General features: G+C 35.0%; 1 protein-coding gene across 1 annotated transcript; it reads left to right on the top strand.

The window, feature by feature from the left end:
- The first annotated feature begins 412 nt into the window (after positions 1-412).
- Positions 413-18,469, top strand: washc5 (WASH complex subunit 5). The gene is made up of 28 exons (XM_073872421.1): positions 413-526; positions 796-1,023; positions 1,122-1,267; positions 2,116-2,200; positions 2,281-2,381; positions 2,466-2,811; positions 3,015-3,128; positions 3,217-3,388; positions 6,034-6,161; positions 6,244-6,373; positions 6,471-6,583; positions 6,713-6,879; positions 6,966-7,041; positions 7,122-7,232; positions 7,322-7,462; positions 10,294-10,374; positions 10,855-10,956; positions 11,080-11,259; positions 11,338-11,462; positions 11,540-11,702; positions 12,028-12,130; positions 15,074-15,153; positions 15,254-15,357; positions 15,443-15,572; positions 17,197-17,293; positions 17,386-17,539; positions 17,882-17,969; positions 18,244-18,469. The coding sequence occupies exons 2-28, from the start codon at positions 838-840 to the stop codon at positions 18,298-18,300; spliced, it is 3,480 nt and encodes a 1,159-aa protein (XP_073728522.1). The 5' UTR covers positions 413-526; positions 796-837; the 3' UTR covers positions 18,301-18,469.
- Positions 18,470-19,950: the final 1,481 nt, after the last annotated feature.

Below are 19,950 nucleotides of genomic sequence, written 5' to 3'. Positions count from 1 at the left end.
GACCATGTTGTATAAATCTAAAAAATCGTTGTTTACATTTCTGCTGCCCTATCAAAAAAAGATTCCCTGTCACTATTATAATAAAAAATAAACCTTTAATTAAATTTTTTTATTTAATGGCCTGTCGTATGTGAAGCAACTGTACAGAATAAATTATCTGATTTTTTATATTCGTCAAAAAAATGCCAGGGTTTCAATATACAATATGTTACATGGAAATGTACAACGCTATACAATTTTTAAATACAATTATTACAATAATGAGGGAGAAAAAATTAAGAAAGAGAGAAAGGACAGGGTACACAGGGATTTTTAACAGAAACAGTTAAGGGTGGAGTCAGGGTGGAGTACAGGTTTAATGTCTTAATCGAATTTCCTTTTCAAAAACAATCGTAAAACTCTTATTTTGAAGAGTTGTCCCGTCCGCAGCCATTAACCCAAAGTATTGGGCGGAGCGACCAATGAGCTCTCCTCGTGACATTCACGTGATTTGTAAACAGGAAGTGTCTGATCTGCACTGCAGTAGGTGAGTGATCAGAATTTCAAATGAACCATTATACATTTTTAAATTTCATAAGAGGAGCTTTGTGCGTGTTTATTTATTATAATTAATTACTTTATAGTGATACGTATCCAGTGCATTCAAGCCGTAGATTATTACAGAAATATAAAATTAAACTTTGTTATTTAGCATGAGTGTATGATGATCTAATCTGTATCGATGTTGTATTTAATGTAACGTAATGTGATTTTACGTATTTTGTATGTAATGCTTTTGTTGTTGAATGTCATTAGATCAGCCCATCACAGAGGAGACCTGCTGTTGTTTTCCTCATCATGGTGGATTTTCTGGCAGATAATAATCTGTGTGGGCAAGCCATACTGAGAATTGTGTCCAGAGGAAATGCCATCATTGCAGAATTACTGAGACTGTCAGATTTTATTCCAGCCGTTTTCAGACTCAAAGACAAGAGTGACCAGCAGAAATATGGAGACATAATATGTGACTTCAGTTACTTTAAAGTACTATTAATTCATTTCTTTTTTTAATACTTTCAATTCATTGTGTTATAAACAGCATTTGTAAAGAATTAACTCTAATGTGAATCTTTGGATTTTAGGGTCAGGAGTATTATGAGAGTAAGCTGGAAGCAAAGCCAGAGCTGCAGGATTTGGATGAGGAATTTCGGGAAAACAACATTGAAATATTGACACGGTTTTACCTGGCCTTTGAGAGTGTCCATAAATATGTGGTAGACTTGATAAGGTATGTGGTGTGCGATGTTTTTAAATGCAACCTTGCTAAAAACAAGGGCTGTCAAAAGATTAATTGCGATTAATCGCATACAAAATAAAAGTTTTTTGCATAATTTATGTGTGTGCACTGTGTGTAATTATTTAATATATAGAAATACACACACATTATTGTTTTGTATTTAAGAAACATGTTATTTTATATATATATATATAAAGTAACATATTTATTTTTATATTATAAATATAAATAAAAAATATACCTATAAATACATTTTTTTTTAATTCATACATGTAGGCGTGTATTTATATATACATAATATATACACACAGTACACACACACAAACACACACACACATATATTATGCAAATACAAACTTTTATTTTGTATGTGATTAATCGCGATTAATCTTTTGACAGCACTTCTAAAAACTATAGAAACCATCACAGAAATTCTAATGGTTTTAATGGTTATAATTTTATTGGTTTTAATGGAAACTAATATGTGCTCTGCTGGTAAAATTTTTGGCTCTATTGGTGGGAACCAAAAGACCCAAAACATATTACATAAAGAATTTTGTAATGGTTTTAATGGTGGTGTATTATAATCCGTTAGAATTGATATTTTATGCAATGGCTTCTATTGTTTTAAACAGGCTATTTCTGGGAAGTTTTTTGTAAAACATCTAAAAATAAAAAAAATCTTAATAATATTATTTTAGTTTATATTCACAATTGTTAGCTCTGTTAAAAATGAGGAAAAATGCAAACACCAATTCATCGATTTGGGTTAACTGGAGCAAATATGTTGATTAATATTGAACCACACACAAATTCACCTGATATTGTTTCTTCTGAAGGTACTTGGATGACCTGAATGAAGGGGTTTACATTCAACAAACACTGGAGACCGTTTTACTAAATGAAGATGGAAAACAACTCCTGGTAATATGTGATTATTTGCTTGCTTCACTAATTAAAACTGTTGTGTTTATCATTATTAAATGATAAATGTATTGTGTTAGTGTGAAGCTCTGTATCTCTATGGAGTCATGTTACTGGTCATTGATCAGAAGATGGACGGAGAGGTGAGAGAAAGAATGCTGGTGTCTTACTACAGATACAGGTGAGACTGAATTCAGTTCATTTTGTGAAAATATAACTTTGATATCTATAATATTGTATATTAAATATATTCTTTCACCTCCAGTGCTGCTCGCTCCTCTGCCGACTCGAACCTGGATGACATCTGTAAGCTCTTACGCAGCACGGGTTATTCCAGCAACCCGGGAGCCAAACGGCCACCCAACTACCCCGAGAGTTACTTTCAGAGAGTTCCCATCAGCCCCACCTTCATCAGCATGGTGATCGGTCGCCTGCGCTCCGACGACATTTACAACCAGGTTTATGCATATCCTCTGCCGGAGCATCGCAGTACAGCTCTGGCCACACAGGCGGCGATGCTCTGTGTCTGTTTATACTTCAGCCCCTCTATCCTGCACACCCAGCAGGCCAAGATGAGAGAGATTGTGGACAAATACTTCCCAGACAACTGGGTGAGACAAAACTTTAAGTTGATCATGTTAAGCTGGAAAGTGAATGTGGGTATATGTGGTTTAAAAAAAACCTTCAAGCCTGTTATATGTAAGAAGTAATTTAAAGTCAGACGGGTTTAATCTTAAAATAAGATTCATCAAGGATTTCAAAGTGCATTGTTGTAACAGTGAATCTTTAAATTTGATTGTGTATAAATCCTCAGGTAATAAGCATTTACATGGGGATCACTGTGAACTTGGTGGAGGCCTGGGATCCATATAAAGCTGCTAAAACAGCCCTTAACTATACACTTGATACAGCCAACATCAGAGAACAGGTACTGTATTACATATACACACACTTAATATAAGTCATTGTGAGGAAGAATGTGCTTTTATATCCTACTATTGTGTTTTTGCTTTCAGGCCGGTCGATACGCTGCCAGTGTTGAGAGTTTGCGGCCACAGGTACAGCAGTTGTTGAAGGAGGGCTTCCTAAGAGAAGAAATCGTCCTGGATAACATTCCCAAACTGCTCAACTGCCTTCGTGATTGTAACGTCGCCATCCGATGGCTGATGCTGCACACTGCAGAGTCTGGTGAGTAATATTATTATTACACTGGGGTTTGCAAACATTGCAGGGGGTTCGTGAGTTGATGAAAAGCATTTTATTAATTACTTACAGTGTTTCCCACAGAACTGAAATATACTTTTGGTGGTAGCCGGTGAAAAAGGCAATCATTATCCACAGACAAAAATTGGTCTATTATACATAATGTGTGACCTAACCCAATATTTTGATTTATTGAACATTTATATTAATTTCACATTATAGTTCATAAATCAAACCACCCCAAACTCTCTTGGCCTTGTCTTTGCTATGAACAAAGGTGGCACTGTGTGTCAAAGCACCACAACATCAATTTACTTACATTTAAATCAAAAGATGCAAATAAATGAGTTCAAAATAAAAAATTGAAATGAAACCCCAACAAAGTAGATTTTTAATGACAAAAAATATTTTATTTGTTTAATCTGCATGTCATGTGACCACTACACAACACAATTACAAAGAATTACAAGATGAAGGTATAATATCAATAACTTTGTGAAATACTACTGATAAAGAATTAAAAATAGATGAAAAATAAACAAAAGTTAAATATACAAGTGTGCCAATATTAGGGGGGTGCTTTAGGTAATTTAGGTAAAGGGATGACAAAAAAGTTTGAAAACCCCTGATCTAATTCAGGTTAAAAAGATAAGAAACAAATGAAGCGTTTTTGTCCAAAATGCAATAAATCCATTTCTGTAAAAATGTGTTTTCTATTGCAAGAAAGTGACAAGATGAAAACCACTATTTTCTGTTACAAACTTTCACATAGCATCTTTAGGTTATAAAAACATAAAAAATTCAAATCCATAAGTTGATTTTTAAAGATTTATTATAAAAACTTTTCCGTAAAATGCCATAAATCCATGAGTTTTTTTTCGAAATGCTATAAATCTATTGAATCAATAACCTATATAAATGTGCATTCATCTTTGCCATGTTGTATTAATTTAGTTGATTAGTGGTATACACTGATAAAAAAAACATTAATGGCATTAATCAAAACACTTACTTTGTCATATTAAGAACACTGTCATTGCTGCTGTCATCCTTGGGATGTCGCTGCTGAACTTTTTTGACAGCGATCAGCTGTAAAATGTTTTGGTTCTGCTCGATTTTCGTTGACTTCACGTAAAATAATGGAAAGTTTTTTATAAGATCCCCTGGGGTCAATGTGTTAGCATGACAGAAGCTTGATGCTGTGATGTGAGATCAAGCAACAGCTGGCATTTTTCCTTCGCCCGAGTGCCTCTCACGTTAATGATTCGATTTTGATACGCCACAGAAAGCCACCACAGGTTTATCAATGCCATCAAAAGCATTATTTTGTTTTTGTTTGTTTGTTGATCATGAAGTACAAAGTAGATGTGAAAAACTAGGTGTATTAAAAGCCCCACCCTTTTTGTTTACAATGCGTGGAATGGTGCGCTGTGATTGGTTGAGTGGATTTATTGCATTCTGCAGAGAAGGAGGAGTGGCGTTTGTCGCTGTTTGGAAAAAAGGGAGAAAAGATGACAGAATAACATAATAATTTGCTTAAAATGAAGAATTTACTTTTTAATACTGACCAGATACAATATTTATTTTGGCGGTTACTAATAAAAAAAGCATTTAGTGCGTTTTGGAACCAAACTCTTTAATTTATTGTTCATTGTTGTTGCTACTATTATTTTGTAATGCTTTGAATGGATTTAATTTTGATTGTATTAGTCAATAATTTGGCTAATCCTTGGCTAATCCAAAATATTGTTAACAATATTTAAAATGTAAAACCTCTCTTTTATTCCTACTTATATCTTTGTGTAGCCTGTAGACTGTGTTTATTGTTAACTCTTAAAGGTGCATTGTGTAACTTTTAGTAGGATCTATTGAAAGAAATGCAATATAATATATATAACTACATTATCAGTGGTGTATAAAGACCTTATAATGAACTGTATTGTTTTTATTATCTTACAATGAGACGTTTTTATCTACTTACACCGCGGGTCCCCTTACATGGAAGTCGCCGTCATGTTTCTACAGTAGCCCTAAATGGACAAACTGTTTTATAGAACGCATTTTGTCACAACGTTGTCTCATGAGACGATGACATGTTTCTACTCGTAGCTACACTACTATGTGTTTCGAATGGAGAGATGAGCTGTGGACTGAGACGTTGGTTGCAATTCACAATCTTACCACTAGATGCTGCTAAAAATCTACACACTGGTCCTTTAATGCGAAATGTTAAATGCTCCCTCAGTTCTAATTTTCTCTAATCTATCTGCTAAATGATTAAATATTAATGTAAATATGAATAGTTTCGTTGCAAAACGAGATAAATCCGTTTTTTTAATTGTTCAGAAATCTCGTTTTTTGGTTGTGCATTCCAATTAATATCAATTGAGCTGCAGTTGGTTTGTTTTGATTTAAACCTTCATAACTTAAAAAATACAGCCAAGTAGCACCATAAAACAAAATAATAACATGATAACATAATAATAAACATGTTTTGACAAAAAATGTAAAAAAAAATGGATTTATCTTGTTTTGCAACGAAACTCTTCATATATATTCTAAATATCCTAATAAATTATAATAATCAACATATTACTAGACTTAACATTTGTCTGGTCTTTTTCTTAAAGCTTATGATCCAAACAACAAGAGATTGCGTCAGATCAAAGATCAGGTTATCAACGACTCCAAATACAATCCCAAAATTCTGTTTCAGCTGCTTCTGGACACAGCACAGTTTGAGTTCAGACTTAAAGAGGTAAAATCTCTCTCTCTCTTTATCTCTTTCTCTCTCTCTCTCATCTGCTTCTCTCTTGCATTAATGTTTGTGTGGTTCTCAGATGTTCAAGCAGATGTTGGCAGAGAAACAGCTGAAGTGGGAGAGCTATAAGAAAGAAGGTTCAGAGAGAATGATGGAGCTTGCTGAAGTGTTTTCTGGGGTCAAACCGCTCACCAGGGTGGAGAAAAACGGTAAATACTGTACACACACATGCCTAGATGCTAGGAAATACTTTATATATACATAACATCAGTCTGTTCATTTGTTTTATTCTGAAAATTAAATCAGAAAATCTTCAGGCCTGGTTCAGAGAGATCTCCAAACAGATCGAATCTCTCAACTACGAAGACTCGACGGCCGCCGGCAGGAAGACTGTGCAACTCATTCAGGCTCTAGTGGAGGTAAAACCCATCTGTGCCGTGCTGTCACCCTCTTTTCTGAATTTCCAAAATTTGGGATGACAGACACCGGATTGTACTCATCCTCATCTTGTCCCAACAATATACACATCAATCCATTCTCTGTTAAAGGTGCAAGAGTTTCATCAGCTGGAGTCGAACCTGCAAGTTTGTCAGTTCCTGGCGGACACGCGCAAGTTCCTCCATCAAATGATTCGCACCATCAACATCAAAGAGGAAGTTCTCATTACTATGCAGATAGTTGGGGATTTGTCTTACGCCTGGCAGATCATTGACAGGTGATGACATCACTTTGATATAACATTTGGGATTTGTCCTATGCCTGTTTAAAGTTAGTTAACATCTCCATATGTGATTCTCACAGTTTTACTTCGATAATGCAAGAGAGCATTAGAGCAAACCCTTCAATGGTAACCAAACTCAGAGCCACTTTTCTGAAGGTGAGCATCTTGGTGATTTCATGGCACTATTTATGGATAAATATGGAATTTAACAACATTTGTTTTATGAATACGAACAGCTTGCTTCTGCCCTGGATTTGCCTCTGTTGAGGATCAACCAGGTCAACAGTCCTGATCTACTCAGCGTTTCTCAGTTTTACTCCGGAGAGCTTGTGGCTTACGTCAGAAAGGTTTGAACATTCAACACATCTCACATTTGAAGACTCAAAGATTTGGCATGTGACCTCATTTGAAATGTTTTTTAATGGATGTACAACAGGTCCTGCAGATTATTCCAGAGAGTATGTTCACCTCACTGGCCAAAATCATCAAACTGCAGACACATGACATTATTGAAGTGCCCACACGTCTGGACAAAGACAAACTAAAGGACTATGCTCAGCTCAACGCCCGCTATGAGGTACGAGAGTTTGCAAATCTGATTTCCACATCACCACAGTACTTATCCACCAATCAAGTGGCTTGTTATAAATAAGTAAAAAATGAACAAATAAATAATTAAGTAAACTATTGACCCACCCCCTGATACTATCGTGTATCAGCGATCTCACAGGCTGAGATTTCACAATGTGGATCAAAATGGGGCCCAACACTACTACATAATGTAAATAGCCTTGATATCTTTAAAGCCACAATATGTAAGATTTTTGTAATCAAATATCCAAAAACCACTTGCACAGTGTGATATATTCCCAAGGATTTCTAAATCCAGAGAAATTCCTATTTTAAATAATGGCTCGTTGCTTGTATCCCTTGTAATTGTCGCCCCTTTACTGACTTATTATCAACACTATCCTCAGTTTCTGGTTGTAGAAAATATGGAAACGAGTGGACAAATTCGGAAGTGGTGGTTATACAGCATCTAGCACGCAGCAGTTGTGCTTGCTAATTCGTTACAATGGCATAAAATAATTTGATCAAACGTACAGGAATTAAAACATTAATTCATTACCTCATAACATCATTAAAGGGATAGTTTACCCAAAAATGAAAATGTACTAACTGTGCGTTCACACTGCCGCCGACGAGAGCATCAAAGTGGTCATTCATTTTTAATGAGAGCCAGTGGCGGCGGCAGTTGAAATCAGCTTAACTTTATGGTAATGAGCTATGACGTGGTTTGGCTTTTATATCATTATTGACTTCCATAGTAGGAAAACAAATATTAATGAAGTATTGTGATAATAATGAAGAAGATATTTTGATAAATGATGGTAAGCACACAGTTGATGGTCCCCATTGAATTCCATAATATTAGTTTTTCCTACTATGGAAGCCAGTGGTTACAATTAGCTTTGTGCTTACCATCATTTATCAGAATGTCTTTTTTTGTTGTTGTCAGAGAAAAGAGATTCATTTAGAACAACATGAGGATGAAAAATGATTTTTTTAAGGCAAACTATCCCTTTAAAGTCGCCATGAAATTAACTCTTTTCCCGCCACTGAAGAGTTATCTCAATTAAGAGAAAAATTTGCAAGGAAAAACATGTTCCTGATGAGGTTTTATGGTTATCTGTAATACCGCGATTAACCACTTACCCAATTTATAAAAAAACGGAAGCAAAAAATTATTTATTAATTTTAAATTCCGTATATGTTTTGATAATCATTCTTAATCTGATCTCTAACAAAATTCCTCAGAAAAATGCAATTATTTCAGCTTTTTGCTTAAAAAAAAAATATTTTTGAAGAAAAATAACCATATTTAAAGGGGGGGTTTAATGGTATTTCAAGCAATCTGACTTATTAACACAGTTATAGAGTTGTTTCCTCATGCTAAACGTAGGCAAAGTGTCAAAAAAGCAGTTGGGCGTGTTACAGAGTATTTCTGAGCCGAATGCACTTCGTCAGGGTTTGTACAAGTTTCAGAATTTGTTTTAGATTACAGGTCCAACTGACGTTTCAGGCGTTTCTATACGTATCACTTCTTTATATGGACACTTCCCCCGGAAAACCCCGCCCACCCGTCAATCAGCGGGAGACGCTAGAACTTGCAAACATCTTGTCATGCGACACAGCTTTGTTTCATTTCAAAACTCAACAATGGAACGAAAGAAGAAGTGTCTTTTTGGATGTAAGTAGAAGAAAGTCAGCCTTATGACAACAATGGCTATAGTGTATTATCCGGTATAGCAGCGGAGTTTTGCGTATGTGTTTGATGCGCTGGATTTTCCCAACCGGGTCATGAGTTGCACGCTGTAAGTAAGACTTCTGTCTTATGTTGGAAATAGGCACGTGTATATTATATAAATGACACAAACATGTAGTGGATCATAAGTTATAAGTGTTGTATAGTGTTGCATGACTCGTACTCGCTCCACCCGCTGTAGTAACTCATCCTTCTTCATTTTTTCGTACGTTATCGGAAAGATTCGGTAAAGCTAATCTTTCTTTTATAAATCTGATTAAACTAAAGACTCTGCGGAGATATAAAGGATGTCATACTACTCTATATAGGTACTCCAAATTAACATCAGAAATGCAGAAACAGCATGTGTTACGTGAGCTTTAAAAGTTTATAAGAAGAGAAAAAATTATAGATAGGATGAAGTGTTTTTTCCCCGTTTAGTTTGTTTGTCTGTTTGTTTGAAAGTAAAGGGTCTGTTCTTTCATTTGATATATTTGTATGTTTTATATATATTTTAGAAGAAAATTTTCCTGGAAGGCATTTTGTGAAACTTTTGTGAAAATCACAAAAAATGCTGGCGGGGAATGAGTTAAAAGGAAAAACTGTAATTTGTTTTAAAACATTGTGGTATTTTTTAAAAAAATTATTTATCTGTGAGGAAGTCATGTGCCCTCATAATCTTAAATCAAAAATGCAAACCTCCTCCCCTCCTCGAAACGATCCCTCTTTACTTCCGGTCATATGTTATGGCAGATGGACGGGGTCCGGGAAAAGATTGCAACGATTAGCAACACAACCCAACTTCAAACGATCTAGTCAGTTCTCGATGGATGAATTCAAAATCCAACCCTGCCTTATTTCATTTCAGAAGCCGTTTCACTCGGATAAACATCACCACACAATCGCTACTTCCGTTTCGTGGCGACTTTAAACTTTGTCTTTCTTATTGTGAAATAGTGACCTCTAGTGGTGAAAATCTTACATATTGTGGCTTTAATATTGACTGAGTAAAGTCATGTCAAAGATTGAAATAAAAGTGAAATCAAACTTTGATGCTCCTCATCTTTTAATCTTTTAACTTTAATCTTTTTTTTATTTACCAGGTGGCTAAACTCACTCACGCTATTTCGGTCTTTACTGAAGGCATTCTGATGATGAAGACCACGCTTGTCGGCATCATCAAGGTACGTTTGCCTGAATGTACTTAAAAAAATTTGACATTTTTCTCTCCCTAAACAGGCAGTGTCTCAAAAGAATTTTTTGTAAGCAGCCATTCTCATATTATTGCCTCACTAAGATAAATGACGTCTTGTCACTTTTAAAAGTTGCTCTGGATGAAAGCGTCCGCTAAATGTAATGTAATGTAAAAGTTTACACATACAGTATACTGATAAAATGTAAGCTTCTTTAAAGGGATAGTTCACTTAAAAATAAAATTCTGTCATCATTGTGATGTTTTTCTAAACCTGTATGAGTTTCTTTTTCTTTTGAACACACAAGAAAATACTTTGATAAATGATGGTAAACACACAGTTAACAGTACCCATTGACTTCCATAGTGGGAAAAACAAATACTATGGAAGTGAATGGGTACAGTCAACTGTGTGTTGACCATCATTTTTTATTCAGTGAACTCTTAAGAATGTGGGAAAACTTTTTTTCAGGTGGATCCAAAGCAGCTGTTAGAGGACGGTATTAGGAAAGAGCTTGTGAAACGTGTCGCCTTTGCCCTGCACAAGGGTCTCATCTTCAACCCCAAGGCCAAAGTGAGAAATCCTTCATCTTACACCTCTGCATTTATTTTAGAAATTCATGGCATGTCATTTAGTACATCATTGCTGGCTTTGTTCTATGTCATTTAACGTCATTCCCATCATTTCCAATTTCAGACCAGCGAGCTGATGCCCAAGCTAAAAGAAATGGGTGCCACCATGGATGGATTTTATCGCTCGTTTGAGTACATTCAGGATTACGTGAGCATCTACGGACTGAAGATCTGGCAGGAGGAAGTCTCCCGAATCATCAACTACAACGTCGAGCAAGAGTGTAACAGCTTCCTCAGAACAAAGGTTTATGTCGAGCTTGTTTTAAATTCAGATTTCGATTTTTAGTTTGACTGCCGGTAACTTAAAGATGCTTTGTTTCAGATCCAAGACTGGCAAAGCGTTTACCAGTCCACCCACATTCCAATTCCTAAATATCCACCAGTGGATGAATCCGCCACATTCATTGGACGTCTTTGCAGGGAAATCTTAAGGATCACCGATCCAAAGTACAGTACTAAGTTGTACTAAATGCCTTATTTGACCGAGTCAGCAGAAGTTTCACACGCATTCTTATTCCTTTCAGAACGACGTGTTATATTGATCAGCTGAACACCTGGTACGACATGAAGTCACATCAGGAAGTGACCAACAATCGACTCTTTTCTGAGATTCAGGGCACGCTGGGAACCTTCGGGCTGAATGGACTCGACCGTCTCTTGTGTTTCATGATTGTCAAAGAGCTGCAGGTCAACTTTCAGGGCGTAAAAAATGAAAATGACAATAATAATGCATTTCTTTGATTATTGCACATTCAGTACCTCGTACTCTCACGCTACAGAATAGCGTGAATGCACTTTCGATAAAAAACATCTGCCACATGCATAAATGATAATTATATCCATAAACGATATTTGACAGCTATAAAAAAAGTCTGAAAAGCATAAAAATCACCTCTGCACTGTAAATTTTATTGTAAAAATTATTTGAATATTAAATAATTATTACAAGTATATTTAAATATTTAAAAATAATAATTGTATGCTATTAAATATTAATTTGTTTCTCCTGCAGATTTTCTTGTCAGTCCTTCAGAAGAACATCCTAAAAGACAAAGCTGTGGTTGATGTCTTCAAAGCTCTTCAGGCAACTGTCAGTCCTGTCAAAGGGATTGTGGGTATGTTTGTGTTTGACCATCATTATTAAACTACTTTTTGTAAGTTCGACACTAATTCCCACAATAAGCAATAGCTAACAATACATTGTATGAGTCCAAACGATAGATCATTAGGATATTAAAGGAATAGTCTACTCATTTTCAATATTAAAATAAAGCAATAAGCCCCAAGAAGCAGTGGGTTACCAGTGCATTTTATAACGGCTAAGGGGCGTTAAAAACCCCCTTAGCCGTTATAAAATGCACTGGTAACCCACTGCTTCGCGGGGCTTATTGCGTTTATAAAACGGTTGCTTCAAATTATGTATAGCAGGATTTCATATAATAAAACACAGCAAATAAGTTGTAATTATATTAGTACAGATATTAGTCTTCCGCCAAACAAAGTAGTTCCTCAGACTCAAGTGTGTCTGCAACAGAGCGGTTCCCAAGCAAAACAGACGGAGCAAAGACACAATGAAAATATGATTCATTAAGACTGTGGTGTTTATTTTCATAAATTAACATTCATCTAATTTATACATTAACATTTATACCGTGCAACTGTTGACGTGTGGATATGCTTGGAAGCATGTGCTTGTGTTAAGCATGCTTAACACTTTCCCTGCCAGCGTTTTTTAAAAGAGTTGCCACCCAGCTTTAGTTAAACATTAATGCCTTCCAGAAAAATTTTCTTCCTTAGATATATAAACATACAATATATCAAATGAAAGAACAGACCCTCTGCTTTCAAACATCAAAATAAAAACGTTTCACCCTACCTTCAATTGTTCTTTTATCCTCTCAAATTTTGAGCAAAATGTTGGGATAATTCCATTTCTGTGAATGACTTTTGTTAGAGATCCGATTCAGATCGCTGATCAAAAAATACACTTGAGTTTTAAAGTGTTGAGTGAAAGCATCAGTGTTTGTGTAAGATCGCCACCACTGATCAGTGATCGCCACCCAGTGGATAATATACGGTACAACTACTCCTCACGGAAGCATTAATGATTAATCAACAAGAAAACTCAACAATATTTATTGACACTTATCTGGATATCGCCATTAATTGTTCAATTTTTGAGGATTATAATTAATACAATATAATATAATTAGCCCACCCAATAAATCAAAATTGACAACAAAATCCAACATTTTGACAGTTATTTTCTACAGTACACAACAACAGTGGCGCAGTGATACAAGCTATGTAATACGGTTTGAGCCGTGGGTTTACCGGTGAGTTTTATCACAGCTGAGAACGCGTTTCAACCAATCAGAATGAAGAACCAGAACTGGCCGTTTTATAATATGTTATTACCTTAACTAAGAATTGTTGATACATCCCTCTATCATCTGTGTGCGTGCACGTAAGCGCTGGAGCGCACTGCGACGCTTCAATAGCATTTAGCTTAGCCCCATTCATTCAATGGTACCATTTAGAGATAAAGTTAGAAGTGACCAAACACATCAACGTTTTTCCTATTTAAGACGAGAAGTTATACGAGCAAGTTTGGTGGTACAAAATAAAACGTAGCGCTTTTCTAAGCGGATTCAAAGGAGGAACTATATTTTATGGCGTAATAGCACTTTTGGGAGTACTTCGACTCGCCTGAAAAGTCCGCTCCCCTTCTCCCTCTCATAATGGGAGAGGGAGGGTGTTACTGCGCCGAGTCGAAGTACTCACAAAAGTCCTATTACGCCATAAAATATAGTTCCTCTTTTAAATCCGCTTAGAAAAGCGCTACGTTTTATTTTGTACCACCAAACTTGCTCGTATAACTACTCGTCTTAAATAGGAAAAACGTTGATGTGTTTGGTCACTTCTAACTTTATCTCTAAATGGTACCATTGAATGAATGGGGCTAAGCTAAATGCTATCGAAGCGTCGCAGCGCGGTCCAGCTAATATTTTAATATTGAAAATGAGTAGACTATTCCTTTAAGTAAAGATGATGTTATAAGTTATTTTGGTAGTTGGTTAAATTCATATCATAAATATATTAAAAAATTATTCATTATTAGTGATATGTGTTGCTAAGCACTTCATTTGGACAATTTTAAAGGGAATTTTCTCAAAATTTTGATTTTTTGCACTTTCAGATTTCAGATATTAACCTCCTAATAGGGATGGAATGGGATGAAAATTTCATATCCTGATTACAGTGACCAAATTTATCACGGTTATCAATATTATCATGGTTTTGTTAAAATGAGATAGAAATGTTAAAAAAGAACTGATACACACACTGAAAACATTTTTTTTAAAATTTACAATTTAATGTCCCTGAAATTATTTCTGTGGTAAAAAAAAAAAATTTTATTTAAAAAGTTTAACGTGAATGAATACAATACATTATCCCTTAAATGCCTTCTTGTGCAAAAAACTATGTTGCATGTGCGCGCCTGCGTCAAACTGCTGGACTGGATTTACCGCGGGTTTTCAAAATCACGATAATCAAACACGGTTGTAGTGATAATTAAATTTTAAATGATAATACTCACCGTCAGGACATTTTATTGTGGTTAATCGCGAAACCGGTAATTGTCCCATTCCTACCTCCTAAGACCTGGATGTTCACATTTGTGGACATCACATTTTTTGGTTGTTTTGCAACATAATACTTAATTCTGTGTAATTGGAACCTGTTGTACACAAACATGGACAAATACACTGCTTCATGTTCTAAGAAAAATATTTGGTTATAATCTGTATTGGTTCTTCCTAACCCCAAAATAGCTGGAAGAAATCTGGAAAAAAAAAACAAATCTCGGGTCTTATGAGGTTAAATAGTATCTCGGCCAAATATTGTACTATCCTAACAAACCATACATCTATGGAAAGCTTATTCATTCGATGTTCAGATGATGTATAAATCCCAATTTTTTAAAAAAAAAATACCCTTATAACTGTTTTTTTTGGTCCAGGGTTACATAATGAAATTTTGTCCTTCAATTTCAGCAAATGCAAGCAAAGTCTACGCCAACGCTGTGGCCAAAACTCAAAAGATCTGGGCTGCATATCTGGAATCAATCATGAAGGTTTTCAACTAGGCTGCTGAATATTTTATTTTGCATCCATGATCTCTAGTTAGACTGCTTTTATTTATGTTATTTCCTTTATGCTGAAAATCCCTCACAGGTGGGTCAGATGCAGATCTTGAGGCAACAGATCGCCAATGAATTGAACTACTCGTGCAAATTTGACTCAAAACATCTCGGTGCCGCGCTGGATAATCTAAACAAGTCGGTTGGAAATTGTTTCTCTCTTATTTTTCTTAGCACAGTAAATCACTGACAACTTACAGTGATTTAACGCAATACATTTCAGGTCGCTGCTAGCTGACATTGAAGCACATTATCAGGATCCATCCCTGCCGTACCCCAAAGAGGAGAACACGCTTCTTTATGAGATCACTGCTTACCTGGAGGCGGCTGGAATCCACAACCCATTAAACAAGGTTAGGACTTCATCATGAAGAAGTCAACCCAGATTCATGTTAAACAGACATTTTAACTCATTCACCGCCATTGACGAGTTATCTCGTCAATTATGAGTTAATATTTAACTAATAAACATGCCTTTCTTGACGAATTTCAAAGTGAAAGTGTAATAAGTTTTATCCACTAGATGGCGCCAAACCGCCAATTTATCAAAAACGGAAGTTAAAAAGATTTAAATCATTTTGAACTGCCTTTATGTTTGATAGTCATTCTGAGTCTGATCTCTAACATAAATTCCTTTACAAAAACGCATTTTTTTTAAGCTTTTTGCTCAAAATGTATTTTTGAAGAGAAATATCCATATTTCAGTGGTCAAATTAAGTGGAAAAAGTAAATATATAATGAAACGTTTTTTCCCCATTTTGTTTGTTTGTTTGTTTGTTTGTTTGTTTGTTGTTTGTTTGAAAGCAGAGGGTGTGTTCTTTAATTTGATGTAATTTGTATGTTTATATATTTATAGAAGATAATTTTTCCTGCAAGGAATTTTGTGAAACTTTTGTTAAAATCACAAAAATGCAGGTGGGCAACTTTTCTCAAAAAGGCTGGCGGTGAATGAGTTAATGCAGTGACTTGCTTAATGCAACAGAAATTTTAATGCATTGTCTTGTGTTACTGTAGCTCAATTGGTTAAGCATTGTGTTAGCAGTGCAAAGGTTGTGGGTTTGATTCTCAGAGACATTGCTTGAATGCACTTTAAATAGTTAACTTAAGAGAAAACGCTTCCCTGCCAATGACAATTTTTTACGGCAATCCATATTTCCCCTATTATCCACTAGCTGGCGCTCTTACCCAACTTTTAAGACACTAAAGCATTCACTAAGGCCAAAAACAGTAAAACGCTGCACTGCAAAAAATGACTTTCTTACTTAGTATTTTTGTCTTGTTTTCAGTAAAAATATCTAAAAATTCTTAAAGGCGGAGTCCATGATGTTTGAAAGCCAATGTTGATATTTGAAATCACCTAAACAAACACGCCCCTACCCCAATAGAATCTGGACCTTCTGTTGATAGACCCGCCCCACACATACGCAACCCGGCATTTGATTTGATTGGCTATAAGTGTGTTTTGGTAGTCGGGCCGTCTCCTTTTCCAACGCGTTTTTCAAACATCGTGGACTCCGCCTTTAAATGAGGATATGTTTTCTTGATAAGCAAAATGATCTAGGAAATAAGTCTAGTTTTAGACAAAAAATTAAATTGGTGCTTAAAACAAGCAAAAAAATCTGGTTATGGAATAAGAAAAAAATTCTTAAAATAAGTTTACTTTTTCATAAACACTTAATTCAAGAAAATTTTTCTTATTTCATTGGCAGATTTTTTTTTTGCTTGTTTTAAGCACAAATTTGCATAAATTAAATATTTTTTGTATAAAAACAAGACTTATTTTCCTAGATCATTTTGCTTTTTCAAGAAAATACATCTTAATTTTAGAATTTTTAGATATTTTTTACTGAAAACAAGACAAAAATACTAAGTAAGAAAGTCTTTTTTTTAAAGAAACCTACACATATTGAGAGGTGATAAAAAGAGAACAAATTAAATTTTTTTTTTGTAATTTTGTTTATTTGATACATTTTTCAGATTTACATCACAACGAAGCGTCTGCCTTATTTTCCCACCGTGAACTTCCTGTTCCTCATTGCACAACTGCCGAAACTGCAGTACAATAAGAGCCAAGGTCTGAAACGGATTCTGTGCATGCATACGCATCAATTTTAACAATATCTATCAGTGTGTGTTTGTGTGACAGAAGTGTTTATACTTTGACAGGAATGGCTTGCAGGAAGGCTACAGATCCGGTCGATTGGGCTCCTCTGGTTTTGGGTCTCTTGACTTTGCTTAAACAGTTTCACTCCAGATACACCGAACAATTTCTGGCTCTGATTGGTCAGTTTATTCGCTCCATAATGGAGCAGTGCACCAGGTATTTTTTTTCTTGACATTAGCCTATTTCATGAGTATTAAAGGGATAGTTCACCCAAAAATGAGAATTCTGTAATCTTTTTTTCACAAACCTGTATAAATGTCTTTGTTTGGATGAACACGAAGAAAGATATTTTGAGAAATGTTTGTTGTCAAACCGATCAGAGACCCCATTTCCCCATTGATTAGAGACTTTTTTGACCCCATTGGAAAAAAGAATACAATGTAAGTGAACGGGGCTTATGATCAGTTTGGTTAAAACATTTCTCAAAATATCTTCCTTTCTGTTCATCAGAACAGGTTTTGTGAGATTTGTATTTGCATTGTTTATTTCTTTCTGCAGTCAGAAGATTCCAGATATGCCATCAGATGTAGTCGGAGCATTAATGTTTCTGGAGGACTATGTGCGCTACACTAAACTACCCAGAAAGGTAAGAAAGATGAATGCGATGATGACTGAAACATTTGTGCTCGGTTTCACAGAGAATAAAATCTTGAGCTGTCTTAACTGAAAATAATTTCTTAAAATGTATCAGTGCCATTGTTTTTTCTCAAGATGCACACCTGTAATGTTTTCCTGAGACATTTATAAATGTGACTTAAATATCCTAATTTAACTGAGGTATAGTCATGATCTGTGAATCTGGGCCTTTTTTTTAAAGGCACAGATGTTAATGCGTTTGTTTTACTCTTTTATGTTTTTAGGTGGCGGAGGCTCACGTGCCAAGTTTCATATTTGATGAATTCAGAACTGTGCTGTAAATGTGTGCTGAATCATATTTAAAAACAACATTTGGCTTTTTCTTGAAGCACTAATGAAATGAGCAACTAGAGTTTTGTAACATTTTAATTTTGTGTCCCTTTGTAATACTGTTATTGTCGCTGTTACTGATCAAATATGTGTAATAAAATTCCCCAATGTGTATTATTATTTTTTAATAATTTTTAAATTAGGGGAAAAAGTAAAAATCATAAAAAAAACGAGAACATTTTCTTAGAATACACGAAGCAAAATAACAGTGTAATGCAGGGTTCACACCAGACGCAGTATACGCGTTTTGTGCGAATTGAGCGTTGCCGCAGGAAATTTGAACTTTGGCGCTGCATTAACCAATCAGGACCTTGCTGTAGTAGTGACGTAAGGAAACAAGCTGAGTCTCAGCGGAATCGCAGAAGCCCCTCCCATGATATGAATTTCCATGTGAATGTCTCAAATAACTAGAATTTCACACACTGCTTTCACGCGCAAATGAAACAAGTAAACTCAAATGTTCAAGCGTCCAACTACTCATGAATAGAGCGTTTTTGCTGCCTCTTAAAACACTGTTATTTTGCTTCTTGTAAATGCACCATAACACATTACAGTGAGGTTGAATTTGTTAACATTAGTTAATGCATTAGCTTAAATAAACTACACTGCAAAAAATGACTTTCTTACTTATTTCTATTGAAAACAAGACAAAAATACTATCTAAAACTTCTTAAATCAAGATGTATTTTCTTGATGAGCAAAATGACCTTAGTAAATAAGTCTAGTTTTAAGACAAATAATATACAATTTAAGTGAAATTGTCCTTAAAACAAGCAAAATTTTCTGCCAATGGGGTGAGAAAAAAAATTGTGAAATAAGATTTCTTTTTTTTTTAAAACACTTAATTCAAGTAAAAATTTCTCACCCCATTGGTAGATATTTTTGCTTGTTTTAGGCACAAGTTCACTTGGATTCTATATTTTTTGTCTAGGAACTGGTATTGTTTTCTTGGGTCATTTTGCTCATCAAGAAAATACATCTTGATTTAAGAATTTTTAGATATTTCTTCTGAAAACAAGACAAAAATACTAAGTAAGAAAGTCACTTTTTGCAGTGTAACAATGAACAATAATACTTCTACAGCTTTTATTAATCTTCATCCATGTTAATTTTAAAATTTACTTATACATTTTTAAAATGTCAACATTAGTTAATGCGCAACAAGCTACCATGAACATTTGTATTGGCATTAACTAACCTTAATGAGTTAATACAGTGGTTTTCAAAATGTTCGGCATACACCCCAGTGCATCTCTAAACTGAAAACTACATTGCTCATTATTAGTTCATGTTAGCATTAACATATACAACCTTTTTGTAAAGTGGTACTGATATAATTCAAATTGTTTACAAGTTTAAAGGTTCATTGTGTAACTTTTAGAAGGATCTCTTGACAGAAATGCAATATAATCTTCATAACTATATTATAGTGGTGTATAAAAACTTTACATAATGCACTGTATTGTTTTTATTACCTTACAATAAGCCGGTTTTATCTACATACACCGAGGGTTACATGGAAGTCACCCTTATATTTCTACAGTAGCCCTAAACAGACAAACGCATTTCGTCTCTTATGTTGTCTCAGACAACAACATGTT

Source organism: Misgurnus anguillicaudatus, chromosome 10 (assembly GCF_027580225.2).
Source record: "Misgurnus anguillicaudatus chromosome 10, ASM2758022v2, whole genome shotgun sequence".
Taxonomy (NCBI): domain Eukaryota; kingdom Metazoa; phylum Chordata; class Actinopteri; order Cypriniformes; family Cobitidae; genus Misgurnus; species Misgurnus anguillicaudatus.
This window is presented reverse-complemented; position numbering and strand designations above follow the sequence as displayed.

Excerpts from the sequence above, each read along its gene's own strand:
- washc5 (XM_073872421.1), top strand. The coding sequence starts at position 838 with ATGGTGGATTTTCTGGCAGATAATAATCTGTGTGGGCAAGCCATACTG. Across the intron at positions 10,375-10,854 it reads CGCTTGTCGGCATCATCAAG|GTGGATCCAAAGCAGCTGTT; the intron begins GTACGTTTGCCT and ends ACTTTTTTTCAG. Across the intron at positions 10,957-11,079 it reads TCTTCAACCCCAAGGCCAAA|ACCAGCGAGCTGATGCCCAA; the intron begins GTGAGAAATCCT and ends TTCCAATTTCAG.